A 14,314-nucleotide genomic window follows, 5' to 3' on the forward strand; every position below is an offset into this window, starting at 1 on the left:
AGGAAAATCGTCATGGCGGAACTGTAAACGTTGCGCGAGAGAACACAAGCGTCAGTGCTTCGTTAATGGCCAATTCGCTGAATGAAGTCGTTCAGAGCTTTCTTCAGCCGACGGTGATGATGTCACCGGTCCGAATCGGATTAATTTTGGAAAGGTCTGGGACGGGAATCCTTAAATTTCTCGTCCTTCATATTTTACTAATGGGGGGAGGAAGATAAGCGTGATAAAAATCATTCGCATTGGATAAAATTGTAAACTATATTAAGATATTTTTTCTATTTAATATAAAAACATCAGTATACGATATAAATAATAATCAGTCATTAAGATGCTATATATTGGCCTCATATCTTTCTCTGTTTAATTATTAATAATAATTTATTATTAATGTGATTATAAAATAAATATATAATATTTATAAAAGAAAATAATTATTAATAATGTGTCATTAATAATTCATCTATTTTTCACTACGCTTTTAATACCGGCATAATGTCACGATATAAATTGTAACGGGGTCGATTTAGCTCAATAGCTTGGAATATCTCTTTTCGAACGACCTCGTTCCTTTCGAAACAATAAAACTCGGGCGCACATTCGGCCGACTAAGTTCGCACAAAGATGGAAATTTTTACGGACGTGTATATAAAAGGCAGGCACGTTTGTAGAATTCATTCTTCAAACTTCTTTCCGCGTTTCATCGAATGAGTGTATTACGTAAAACGCAGGTTTTCAGTAAGTAAATATCTAAAAATAATTGTCAATTAAAAACATTGCGACAGGCAATTTTTTTTACACATCTGATAGACACAGCAACGGACATAGTGATTAATAAATATTATTTCTTGACGAGATATCGCACTTTTGTTTACGAGTCTTCTTAATGACGGGACCCCCAACTCGTATCAGCACCGTGTATCAGAATGTTTAGCACCGCAATTTCTAGTTGAAACACGAACCACGCGGCAATTTCGACGGAAATTGCAGCGTTTTAATGGCTCCCAACTGATCCTTTAAATACTTCCATGCCGCATTACGCTAAGTAGCTTAATAATTAACTCCTATGTGGAACTTACGCCGCGATAAAATTTGTCGCAAATTAATTGAAAAATAATATTCTCGCGCTGTTTTATACGCCGTTTAATGCACGCGTTGCTAAACAATTTGCTAATTAATATTATATTCCTATATTATGTATATTTGATCTCCGTTAGGCGAAATTTCGACGCGAGTTGATTTAACAGAGTTAACCTTCTCTGTCAACATTTCACACTTATTTTGCAATACGTATATGTCTATTTAAATTTCCCAGAACGAATATATCCGCGGGCTATAAGAAGAATAATAAATGGGTTTCCATATAAATAAACCCGTAATATGATGATGTCATGTCAATTTCACGTTGAAAAATTTCAAGGTGGCGGCTAATCTGGCAGCCAAATTGACAAGAGCGATCGTGCATTAATGAACTTCTGTCTTTTACATAAGAATATACATTTTATACGCGTATATCGCACACGAATGTCATCTCAATCTCAGCCTTGACCCGATTGCTCCATCTCGAAGACGGATCTGCTGCGAAATAACTGCGATTTTCCTCGTTTAATAATAATACAGATTGATATTCTTATTGTGTTTACGACTTTAAATCGCTCAAATTTATTCTCGCGTGATTGAAGATATTTGTTCGCGCATTAATGGATAACATTTTTTTTTATTTAAATTTTTTTCAGATCTAGAAAGATTTCTAACGTATCTAAACTTTTAACTTTATAGTCCATTTCTTTTTATGGATAATACGGCAAGAAAAGTTAATTGTAATAATATAAATTAAATTTATATGTAATGCATAAATTATTGGGTTGATTCATAAATAAGTTTTACTTAAAAGACTAAATTTTTATATTTAAAATTATTTACAATAAATTTTAATCTCATATATTTTCCATTATTAAATATAACTTGTTTAGATGGTAATTTCTTAATTTTATCCTCGAAGAATTTTGAAAGTTTTATTGCAAAAAAATTTGTTACAAATTTTATTGATCTCATAATCAGCATTATTATGAAAATTTTTTCCATTTAATGAATTTTATGCCTAAATAGATGGAAGTCTGATGAGATAAGATCCAAAGAATAAGGAGGATATGATAGAACTGAACATAAAAGCTTTAGAATTTTTTCTTTATTTTATATGTGGATCAGACATTATTATGTAGCAAAATCATATTTTTGCGATTTGATGATGAATAATCTTTTTTTTTTTTACAATTCTTACACTTTTTCTTGTATGTACATCTGCCGCGATTGTTTTGTTTCGATTTAAAATCTCAAAAGAAATCTGATTTAATAATTATTTATAGCGGAACTTACTTATGAATCAACCCATTATATTGTATATGTAATCTCGGTTGTAAACGGAATAATCTCCATGCGCGTTAAATTTTCGACGCTATTAGGACGACACGGAATAAACGTATCTCAGGACAATTTTCCGATTTTTATCGTTACGTTAAGCATACACAAAAGAGGCAATTTTCGCGTGCGTGTAAAACGCCCTCTTGAAATCTGCCTGAGCGCACACACACGAAATTATGCCGATTTCAATCGAGTTGAATTTAACTTCTATTTGCCATTAATTTTTTTTTCTTTTTTGCTGAATATTTCTCTTGTACCGTGCCGGTTATCTCCTCGATCGAAATCCATTAAGGAAACGTGAGATGTCTTATCGAAAGCTGCCCTCGCGATCATTTGCTGCGACGAAGGCCCTAGGTAGAGCCGCCCTCGATAATATCATTTAGCACACACACACACACACACACACACACACACACACACACACACAGATATTTCATGGACGACTTACCTTGTAACTGCCGACCGCGTGCGCGCCATCGTAGATGTAGAGATGGTCGTTGCAGTCTAACTGCAGCTGATCGAATCGGAGCATGAAACGTTGGAGGATGCTGTGAGTCTGGAAAGTAATGGCGCAATCGAGCTCCCTCTCATTTTGCGACGTAAGAACGGCTCCGTCTATCTTCCTGTAGAGGTCCCGCAGGAAGTACTTCTTGCAGATGTCGCTCATCTGGTCTGGAAGGAGAACGGAAATAGACGAACGTGAGAGTTAATCGATTCGACTTGCTTTCGCGTGGATCGCGATATAAACATTTTCTTCCGACGATCGCGCCATTAACTCGAATCACGTAAGCGTGAAAATTGGATTTAACATGAAAATTTTATTGTAGTTTTGCTCAAATATTTAAGTACGACATGCTTCAGAGATGTCATGATTTATGTGTAATTATATAATAAAATATATATAATTTATGAGTTATATTAGGTTTAATCATAAAATGAATCATCAAAATTAAGATAAATTTTTCTTCAATATGTAACTGATTATGTATTAAATCATAAATATATTATAATTTATTGTATATATAATCATATATAATAAAATATAAAATATATTTTATTATTAAATATATTTTAATATATTTTATATTTTATTATATTCGAAAATAAGATACAGGAAAACTGTCAGGATGAGAAATAACGCGATTCGATATTTTCAGAGATAAACGAAAGCAAATTTTTTAAGCATACGTTTTTCGATTGGCCGCAATATTTCGCGTTTTTACAATCCCATATAGAACATGAAACGAGCGCGAAACACGCAATCGCACTTTTCCTTCATTACGCGCGACGTTTGAAAAGCCGCCGACGTATACGAAGATGAAATTCGCATTTTCACACACAGCGCCAGGAAAAAAAATTCCCACTTTTGCGCGCGCAGAAATGACACGGCCGATGCGAGCGCATCGTACAAATAACCGCAATGCCGGGAGAGCGCGCGCGATTGCAGCCGGGCCCGGATTTGCATTTAAAACGAATGATAACGAATGCGCGACGACAGTCGGCAGTCAACGCGTCGGTGAAATAAGTTAGAGACACATCTTCGGCCCGGGGGCTTGCGCCAGGAACGTTATTGCGATATCGCGCTGCAGTTTCCTCCCTCACTTCTCCCCCGACATTATATGCCATAACATATTTCGGAGCGGGCAACAGAGGTTGCAGTTCTGAAACTTCGCGCACGTCTTCGTCCTTCTCTTCCTCTACCTCGCGAAATATCCTTCCTTTCTCTTCCCTTCTCCTCCTGTTTCCCTTCCCCATTACCATCCCTTTGCAGCTCTTCGCTCCGGCCGTAACATCGAGAAATTACTTACTCCCCAAGACCAAGGGGAGTTTGTGACGTATACCTACGTTTGCGCCGGCTAAAGTGCAATTGCGCCAGGAAACGCGTCACGTTTTCGGGGGTGCGCGAGTGTGCGCGAGTGCAAATAAACAGCCATGGTAAATCCGAGCATTGCGCGGGGATCAATTACACGTAATAATTTACCAGTTGCCCCTCTCTCTTCCCACTTCCCAGTATACGCACCGAAATGCGAGATAGACGAGAAACGATGAATTCTGTTAAACGTGCGTGGTGTTAATATGAGCGCGAACGCGTTATTAACGCGATTGTTCGGTCATTACATGCGCTTCGCGAAATTATTATTTAAGCGAAACGCAGATTGTGTGTGTATCGATAGATTTGTGGGTCTAGAATATATTATTAATATATTTTGATTTTTTAAATTTTATTTCATTCGTTTAATATATTAAAGAGAGCCTAAGAGAGAGATCTAGGAACCAGTATATAATATATTTTCGAATATGAAGCGAATTTGATGAAATAAATGCACAGTAGTTGCGTCTCGTTTTATATTGCGCAACACGATTTTAAATAAATTTTCAATAAATTAAATTTAATTAAAGTCAGAATAATAGTAAATTAATTAATTAAGGCTTTTAGAAAGATCAAATAAAGATAAAAATAAAATTATGCGTTATTAACTGCATTGTTCTCTCACTGCCTGGTTATCTTTATTTGATTAAATTCAATTATATCTAATTGCGAGCTTGTAACGTAGCGTCTTAGACGTAGGGGGCTGTTAACTTTTACTGCATTGGGGTAAAGAAATTTTTACGAGGCGCCGCTCGTCGAACACGTACGGGGTGCGTTGCACATCTGGATGTGACGGGTTGAACAGGGGAAAAAACGTGACTCCGCCGTTAAGTAATGTGTTATGGCACGCGCAGGTGGCATTCCCCGGATCGATGATATAGAGGATCTTCGATCCCAAGAGTCGATGCCTCTTCTGACTTCTGTCCCCCAACTCCATCGCCCGTTTCTTCCCCCTTCGATAGGACATGAATAGAGAATCGATGTGCGCTATTTTTTCCGTATCTAGAGACAAACGTCGCTATTCTTATACGATAAATTGAAGCTATGTGTGTTCGATAATTATACTACGACATTGACTTCTCCAACTTTGAGCTAACAATAGAGTCGAACGTGTCGCTAGAGAGCGCAATTACCCGTTAAAATTAGAGCAAACTTGAAGTTTTCAAATATTCTGAATAAATAGTAGCAGCGTTTGAAACTATCAAGATCCGCAGAGATGCGCGTCGTCTTTGTGCAGGGGCGTTAAACTAAATACGAAGTCTTAAAAGAGACTAAATTCACAGAATCCAGGAACTTAGAGAGATCCTCGGAAAAGAAGAATCAAAGGCACAAATCTTGGTCGAGTTTAAAATCAGTTTTGGAGAATACAATTTCGCAGGAACAGAGATCGGAATATCCGAGAGAATGAGAGGGAACTATTTTCTCAGACAACTGTATGAGTTAGCGAATTTTACGAATAAGTAACTCTATTATACCGGAGAAGTTTCGATTTGCAAATTTCTCGTACGAAATGATCTGTTAAAGAGATATAAGATATAAATCTCTTCCTTAGATTTTCACGATAGTATTTCTCTCTCTCTCTCTCTCTCTCTCTCGAAGGACGATTATGATATACGAAATTTACAGAATCTTCTCAAATTTTTTAACAATACGATATATGGATATAGCTTTTTAAATGCGCGCGTTTAGAAAAATAAATTCCTCGAAAAATGAATTCCTCTTCGAATTTTTAATATTTTCTTGGAATTTCTATATCACAGAATTATACATTTTTCAAGCAAGCATAATTTCTATCTTTTTATCAAAAAAACATTCTATTTGTTTTTTTTACATTTTTATAAAAAATATATATTATATGCCATGTTAGTTTCTTTATCAATATAAAATGTCATCGTATAAAAAATAATGTTTAAAAATAAAGTATTAACTATATCTCAAAATAAAATTTCTCAACTGTTCCAAAAACTAATACACTTAAATCGCGTTTCTCTATCGAGGTATTCTACATCCCCGGTGAATCCACCGAGAACGTTTACATCGGCACATTTGACCAACGATCCCTCAGAAACGATTACATTTCGCGATGAAGGGGAAGCGCGCTTATTCAAATGGACATCGATCAAGAACGCGCGTCCCGCCGCACTTAATCATTCACAGTTCCTCGACCGAAGGACCGAACCGAACCGCCGATTAAATACGCTAGTGCTTAATGCTCCATTCGCGGATCGGTCAAACGGACCGGAGTCGAATTATCGGATCGATCGATCGATCGGCAACGCCGATTGATTCGCGTGCCTCGTCGAGATAAAATAGAGATGTCAACCCAATACAAGCCGCGATTTATTAACTTCGGTCTGCTGCTTCGTGCGAGATAAGGAGAAAGCAGGCCAAATTCTCGTTTACGCGGAGATTATCGGATTATTAATCCTATATGAGAAAGAGTTTTATACCTCCTCCCCTTCGCCTTCCATCGCGCGATTCGCGATAAATGTAAATAATAAATTTTTCATGCCGTGATATAGCAGCGCCAATGGATTCATCTGTCGCTTCGATCTGTTTTAGGTACGTCAATCTCGATTCTCTCGGGATTGTAGTATCAGGATTGCTTCGACGACGAGGATTTTATTTTGTTTGCTTATTTTCGCTACATACAATATATATTTAATCGATCTGTATCTGTTTACAAAGAGTTTGCGAAGTAATATCATTTCCGCTTTGCTTTATTTATCACTTATCAAAAGTGAAACGGGATATGAAATGTTGTAATATTACGCTGGATTGTTAACTCTTGCAATTATATTGCCTTTGTGCTATATCTAATTAGTACTGCAATCTATATCTCGCAAGAAAGCGGTTGCTTGGAAATATAATTAATTAATCGTAATTATCCAATATCATACTCCAACTCTGGAACAATCAACTTTGATTGTTCTCAGCAAATCGCATATAATTTAATGAAACGTCATGATATTCCAAGTAATAATAATTTTCGTATTCATTTCGTCTCGTCGAAATAAAATTTTGTTATTATAGAAAAATAAACCTGTAACAAAATTAATTATTGGCATCATTCTGTTAAAAAAATTTTTCAAGTAAACATGATTTACATCTTCTAAAAAACAACTTTTTTTTATATATTTTCATCAAAATATATATGCTATATTAGTTTCTTTATTAAATATCACCGTATAGAAAATGATGATTAAGAATATTAATGATAATTAAGAATATTAAAAAGTATTAACTATATCTCAATATAAAATTGTTTAACTCTCAATAATAAACCTGTAATTTGACTTATTATTACATCATTCCGTTAAAATAATTTTTTCGAGTAAATATAAATTTCATCTTATCAAAAAAATATTCTTTTTGATTTTTCTTACATGTATTTTCATCAAGATTATATATATGCCATATTGATTTCTTTATTCATAAATTATAAAATGTCACCGTATATAAAATGAAGATTTAGAATATTAATGATAATTAAAGATATTAAAGTCTTATTTATATCTCACACAATATAAAATTTCCCAAACTCTCCCAAAAACTAATAAATGCATTTAAAAGCTGTTCAAATTTTGATTTAAATTTTCACATACTGCTAAGGCTCAGAAAGATCGCGAAGAGAGATCAATCCACTCGATTCGGTCCAGCTTTTCCCGCGACAATCTCGCGATCGAGATTTCTTCGACGTTACCGATTCGTTCTAGATGAACGAGTTACTGGGAGGGGAACGAAAGGATGAAAATAAAAAGTCCGTAACGAGGCCGCTATACGGAGTAAAGGGGAAAGGAGGAGGGGAAGGGACGAGACACCCACCGGAACAAGAAGCTCGATTGAAAAGTTTCCGCTCGCGGCTAGGGATAGTTTTCCACATGGCGCGCGCAGCTGCCGATGGACCGTTCGTGAGGGCGAGAAACACATTCTCGGGGACGAGTCAGAAGATTCCCCGTAAAGATAAGATCGTGCTATTTCCGCCCCTTCTCCACCCCTTGGCGGTCACAACCCCGACGTAAATAAGGTACACATACGCGACTTGGCGACAATCGAGCGCCATCAAAGTGCCACGTGCGCGCGTATTGCACATTGCAATCGTCACTGCACTGACTTCCTTCCGGTAGTTTCACTCGGCTACGAATGCCCGCCATTCGCGGAGATGAACCACTGATGTCGCACTTGGTTCTAAGGTCGCGAATTGAGACCTTATACCGTATAAAACGAAATAGAGCTCTGGCGTCTTCCTGATTCTTGTGGATACGCGTATAAATAAATAAAAGATTGAATGAGATAATAACATAAAACGAAACCATATATATATAAATTATATTATAAATAATATATGTATATTTTAAATATATGTACATACATATTTATACATATATATATATATTTTTTTTTTTTTTTTTTTCTTTGACGTCTTAGAAAATATATTGGAGTAAATTATTTGTTACTATGTTTAAGAGCCTGCAATAAATGTAATTACTCTGTTCGTTGAGAAGTAAGAAGTACACACGCAAAAATGTAATTTCGACTTGAAATTGGCAGAGAAAAATAAGAAGATTGTCTATGTACATTTCTTGAAACTTAATTCGTTGAGATCGTTTAATCTTTAATGTTAAATATCTTCATAATTACGTCTCCCTTCAAATATTTGCTAAGAAAAATACACGCGACTCTCGAAATTCGTCGAAAACTATTTATTATTAAATGACATTTGTAAAATGAAATTACGTTATTGTAGAGGTAAATTTGCGTGAAATTAAAAACCGTTTCAAAAAAAAATCGCGCGAAAAAAAATTAATCAACAAGTAGCAAGAGTTTCCTGAAACTGGCGAAACTAAAAGCTAACGATTAACTTTTCTCGGATATTAAACGATACTGTAATTTTTATCCATTTTACGGTAAAGTTACCCTGCAATCTAACTCTATCCAATATAATAGTTGATGCACTGTAAGAAACTTTAATACAGAGTATATTTCGTTCCTAATAATTTCACTTGTAATCGTCTATTACTGAATTTATACATCACCAAACTCGTTAAATTCGTCGTGCACGCGAGAGTAATCTCACAAAAGTTCCTTTCTTTTTTCTTTCCCCCCCTCCCCAAAAAACATTAATACACACTCGTATACATTAGTGAACAACTTATCTGTATTTTTATTTTCTTTATTCTGGTTTTTTAATTTTATTTTTTATCAACGTTTCACGTACTGCGTTTTTTGCTGATGTTAATACTTCAATTTGTATATCATCTTATTTTTATTAGAGGGATTGTTCCCGTTTAAATAATAAAAAAATAAATAAATAAATAAGTAAACACCAGTAAACGCTCATCGGCACTAGAATCAATTTTTTTAGAAACTGCTGACTCTTCGATCGCATTCGATCCTCGTTTGGTAGATCGACGTGTCGTGTAATGTCACCGCAAAGTTTCGAATTTCACGTGAAGTCGCGTGCGAGGAAACGAAACACGCTGCAAAGGGCGGAAAGGGGAGAGAAGGAGAGAGAGAGAGAGAGAGAGAGGGAAGGAAGAGAGAGAGCGAGAGGGTAGGAGAGAGACCCTATGGTTACGATGGTACGCGTCGACCCTCCGGCAACCACCCCTTCTCGTATGCCACCATCCAATGCGACCCTCCCTCTTGTACCCGGCCTCGCCCTCCACCACCTCGTCCTTGATTCTCTCTCTCTTTCCCTCTCTCCCTCTCTCTTCTCTTTCTCTCTCACACGTTTCCTCCCTCTCTCTCCCTCTTCCTTCTGGCACGATGTAAGCCCGTTCCGTCGATCAATATTACTCTCTTCGAGCGCACCACGGCTCGTCTGAGCGCCAACCGAGCGCTATCATATTAAGTTCCGAGCACTTTGCTCCGAGCACTTGGAGAGAAGCTCCGGCACATCGCGAAAGTTTTCTCGCGCGAATACGCCCGTGAACGGATATTATCTGTATCTCTCCCTCACGACACAGAGATCGCGACGACGTCGTTTTTACGGTCATACGTGGGCTTCTATCCATTTTCCTCGCGAGCCTTCGTGAATGTAAATTTTTATTCGACGTGTTCGTTCTCTCTTTCTCATCGTCGCCAAGAAAAATCTTTCGCCTCCCGCGAGAATCGAATGAAACGAATTTTTCTCTCAAGAGCAAGTTGTCAATTTACACGAAAAATGCGAGAAATGAAAAAGATCAGTTTTAAATAATTCTCGCGTTAATAATCCAACGAATCCGCGCCTAAGCAAAGGCCTATACCATGCATACATCTTCTCGACAGTCAAGTTTTTAGCGAACAAGTTGCGGTATATATATGTATAGAATCTGCATTCCAGGCCCGCAAAGTTCACCCTCTCTCTAGTCTAATAAATCTAAACCCATCTTATACGACAAGGAAGTACGTTTCTCCTCGACTCGTGTTCGTACCAAAGAAAAGCGTCGTGTTTCGCGAGCTCACGCGCTTTGTCGAAAGTACTTCGTACTCTCCTCGAAAGTTTTCCTCGACGATACCGTCTTCGACCGATTTTATCCGGCGGGAAATAAAGGACTCGACCCCAAGAACAATATTATTGGCGCACATAACGCGGATGCTCTTAAAAGTTTACCTGCGGATGGGATAGCGCGACCATATGGCCTTCCCGAGTCGCGCCTTCGAGTCATCGATCTAATCCGCCATACATACCGTAAGAAAGTTTAGTAACAGTGGACAAGTTTCCTCTCTTTTCTTCCTCCTTTACTTTTAATGCGATTTTCCGTATAACTTTGTTACATGCCACGCGATCAAACAACAATACAATTCACGTAATTTAAAAAAAAAAAGCATTTTAAAGTTTCTTTCGTCGTGTTTTTTGTGGATTAAATCTTGTATTATTGAGATACAGTAATAATAATAATAACAATAATAGCATCTAACTAAATATAATTTTTTTAAAAAGTGCTTCAAAGTTTATGGTGTCATATTTTTTGTGGATTAAATCTTGTATTATTGACATATGACAATGATAATAATAATAGCATCTAATTTTACAAAAAAATTAAATTTTCGCTAAAATTTATTGAAACGGTTCTTCGATACTTTTGTGCAGTTTTACAGAAGAGAAGCTCGACATTCATCCGCGTTAAAACTTTTTTTTTTACGAGGCATCATTCATCACGTCACGTAAATCCGTCAGAAATCGGTCCTCCGCGCTATAGTTCGAACGGACGTTTCATCGACTATGAAAATGCTAAAATCTCGATCTCATGTGATGCGTGACGCCGGAATTCGCGTCTAATGAAATCGCGGGGTGGTCGTAGGAGAGAGAGAGAGAGAGAGAGAGAGAAAGGATCGCGATCATAAAAATTCCTCGTCGCCGCGGGCGGCTACCGGACGGAATTATGCCCGGCACAATGGCGTCCGTTAAAAAGGGGAACCGATATCCGCCCGTGTTTTGAATACCCGGTTCCCTCCCTCCTCCCTCTCAACGGGGGAGCCGCCCGTAAAAATCCGCGACACATAGAGTGATTCGCTGTCGTAGAAACGACACTTAATCCACGTCGCGTCGTGCCCGGAGTATCGACGTTTCTCGACCCCAGACGCGAAGTATAAACTTATGAAAGGCCAACGCGACACGTTTTAATTCAACAGCGTCTCCATTTCCAATTAATATCACTCAAGTAATAAAAATTGAAGTCATAACGGTATTGTTATATACACATTTCACACACATGCACACACATCTCAAAGAAAAAAATTTAATTTTTCTCCGCAAGTTGTATGATTAATTGTAAAAGTTACAATACGCTTCACGGAGTGGTAATTTTATTAATTATATTTTAATGTTGTATTTAATAAAATTTACAAAAATGCGCTGATATAATTGATCTGTATTCGATTGTATAATATATGTAATAGATTCTCTAGAAATGTAAATTAAAAAGAGACTTAGCATCGGATCTATCATATCGCGGAAATTGATAGATTTTGCTAGTCCTTTTTTATTATCTTTAAATATATATATATATATATATATATATATATATTACAATAATTATAATATTATATCTTCAACACATAATAGATTAATATGTCATTATTTAATCTTCCATTAAATACTCTATATAATCGCATATACTTCTTAATACATAGGCTTGATAATTACTATAATATTATAGACTTATTAATATTTCTAATTGATTTTGAATTATTAAATTAATGGCTATGAAAAGGAAGGAATGTTCTATAGTTATATAGGTATATAAACTATCACGTTTCGTGGCGTGTTTAGTGCATAGATTTCCTCTATTATTAGTTCAGGTATACGCGCACGCGATTGTCAGTAGGAATAGATACGTTTAACACAAATCCATCGAAATTTCGTATCTCAGACAAGCGTTGGGGGGGGGGGGGGGTGTTTCGAACCTATATAACCCGTATAAAAGGTGACACGAAGAGAACTGTGTATATAGCGGACGTTCCTGTTGGCTGGTGTACCTCTATCTATTGCGATAGGATCGATTCTCGCCACGGTACATCGTAAACCCTCACCTTATATCTATCCCAAGTAAGATCCTAGGTGCGCCTCACGCACACGTAACACGAGACACATGCATCCCTAATGCATTAAGACAACTTTTCTTCTTCCCGGCGCGGCAAATATGGGCGCAACCCACTTTTTACCGTGCATAAAGTCGCGAATGAAGTTTCATGCGTGGAGACGAGGAAGCGCTGAGACCCTACGTAAGCCGTAAAAAATAAATTTTACGAGAAAAAGCGAGAAGAGCAAGTGGATTTTATAATTTTATAGTTGATTCCTGGCGGACCCTTTACTCCTATCAGAAATGGACGTAAATAAATATTCGTTCTCACGAGAATATATATTATTTCTTTCACTAATCGATTGTATAAATTTATTAATAATCAAATATATACAAAATTGTTCTTCTCATCAATAAAAATGAATATATAATATATTCTCAATAATCGATATGATTATTTCTCTCAATAATTCTTTCAAAAATATATAATCATATATGTATATCGATTATTGAGAGAAATTATATATATTATATACATTATATACATCATATATTATATAAATAATTTACTCGCTTGTTACAGTGTGTGCGACTGTTTAATCCCCTAAAGTTCTTCTCCGAAGAACTATAATATAGTGATAACTTAATTTTTTATTTCCTATACAAATCGGTCTCGGTTGCCTATTATCGGCAACGTAATTCGAGGGTAATGATTCGCAATAGCTGAGACGCCGATAACGCCGGGTCATTTAACGTGACATCGCTCTGTTTTTAGCATACGTTGATCTGCTGTGAGATGCAGCATCCAGCGCGCGCGGGAATATATCTCTGGAGCCATCTCTCGCTCTTGCAAAACTGCGCGCGCCGCGACGATAATCCGTGACGCGAATTCTCATTCGATTTTATGGCACGCGAGACGATTTTATTGCGCGCCATGCGTCTTTTGCGGTTATCGAGAGTAAATTTTCAGGTACCTCTCGCGGATACCCTTGCCTTGCCCCGATATCGGGACATCGATAGAGACGGGGAGATATTGCCCGCGGGAATACTCTGCTTTTGTGTGTCGCTTTCGAAAAGGCTGATGAAATAATACTCTGGGAATGAAACTTATGGTCTATAACTTACAGATCGACTTAGATTCAAGTCAAAATATAACTTTATCCAGAGAGGATTTAAAAGAAAAAGAATGTTCTTAATATAATAGTGCTCCTTGAGATAATGTCAGTATTTTATCACATGTTCAGCAGGCAAGTTACATTTATATTATAAATAATTATTTTTTAATACATTATATACCATCTTTATAATTACTCACCAACTGCAGTAATGTTTTCGTTTAGGCATTTTATACAGATAATATAAATTTCATTTTTATATTGCAACCTCACGTGGTGTTTATAATTGCGTCAATTCGTTACAAATTGCATTTAATTGAAATTATTATCTAATTCATATTTTTTCATATTATATTGGCTTTTATCTTATAAATGCATTAAAAAACTGTATTGCAAGATACTTG

General features: G+C 36.5%; 2 protein-coding genes across 3 annotated transcripts in view; one reads left to right on the forward strand and one right to left on the reverse strand.

The window, feature by feature from the left end:
• The window catches only part of LOC145938783 (uncharacterized), a 193,936-nt gene that overhangs the window by 84,219 nt on the left and 95,403 nt on the right, over nt 1-14,314 (reverse strand). For both annotated transcript variants that reach the window (XM_083042538.1, XM_083042539.1), the window contains exon 2: nt 2,867-3,090. In XM_083042538.1, the coding sequence (XP_082898664.1) occupies nt 2,867-3,090 (224 nt within the window). The remainder of the gene's footprint in view (nt 1-2,866; nt 3,091-14,314) is intronic.
• Nucleotides 1-14,314, forward strand: part of LOC145938784 (uncharacterized) — a 139,204-nt gene that overhangs the window by 13,069 nt on the left and 111,821 nt on the right.

Source organism: Prenolepis imparis, unplaced genomic scaffold (genome assembly GCF_030444845.1).
Source record: "Prenolepis imparis isolate NDT839.2.m4 unplaced genomic scaffold, iyPreImpa1.0 SCAF_7, whole genome shotgun sequence".
Classification (NCBI taxonomy): domain Eukaryota; kingdom Metazoa; phylum Arthropoda; class Insecta; order Hymenoptera; family Formicidae; genus Prenolepis; species Prenolepis imparis.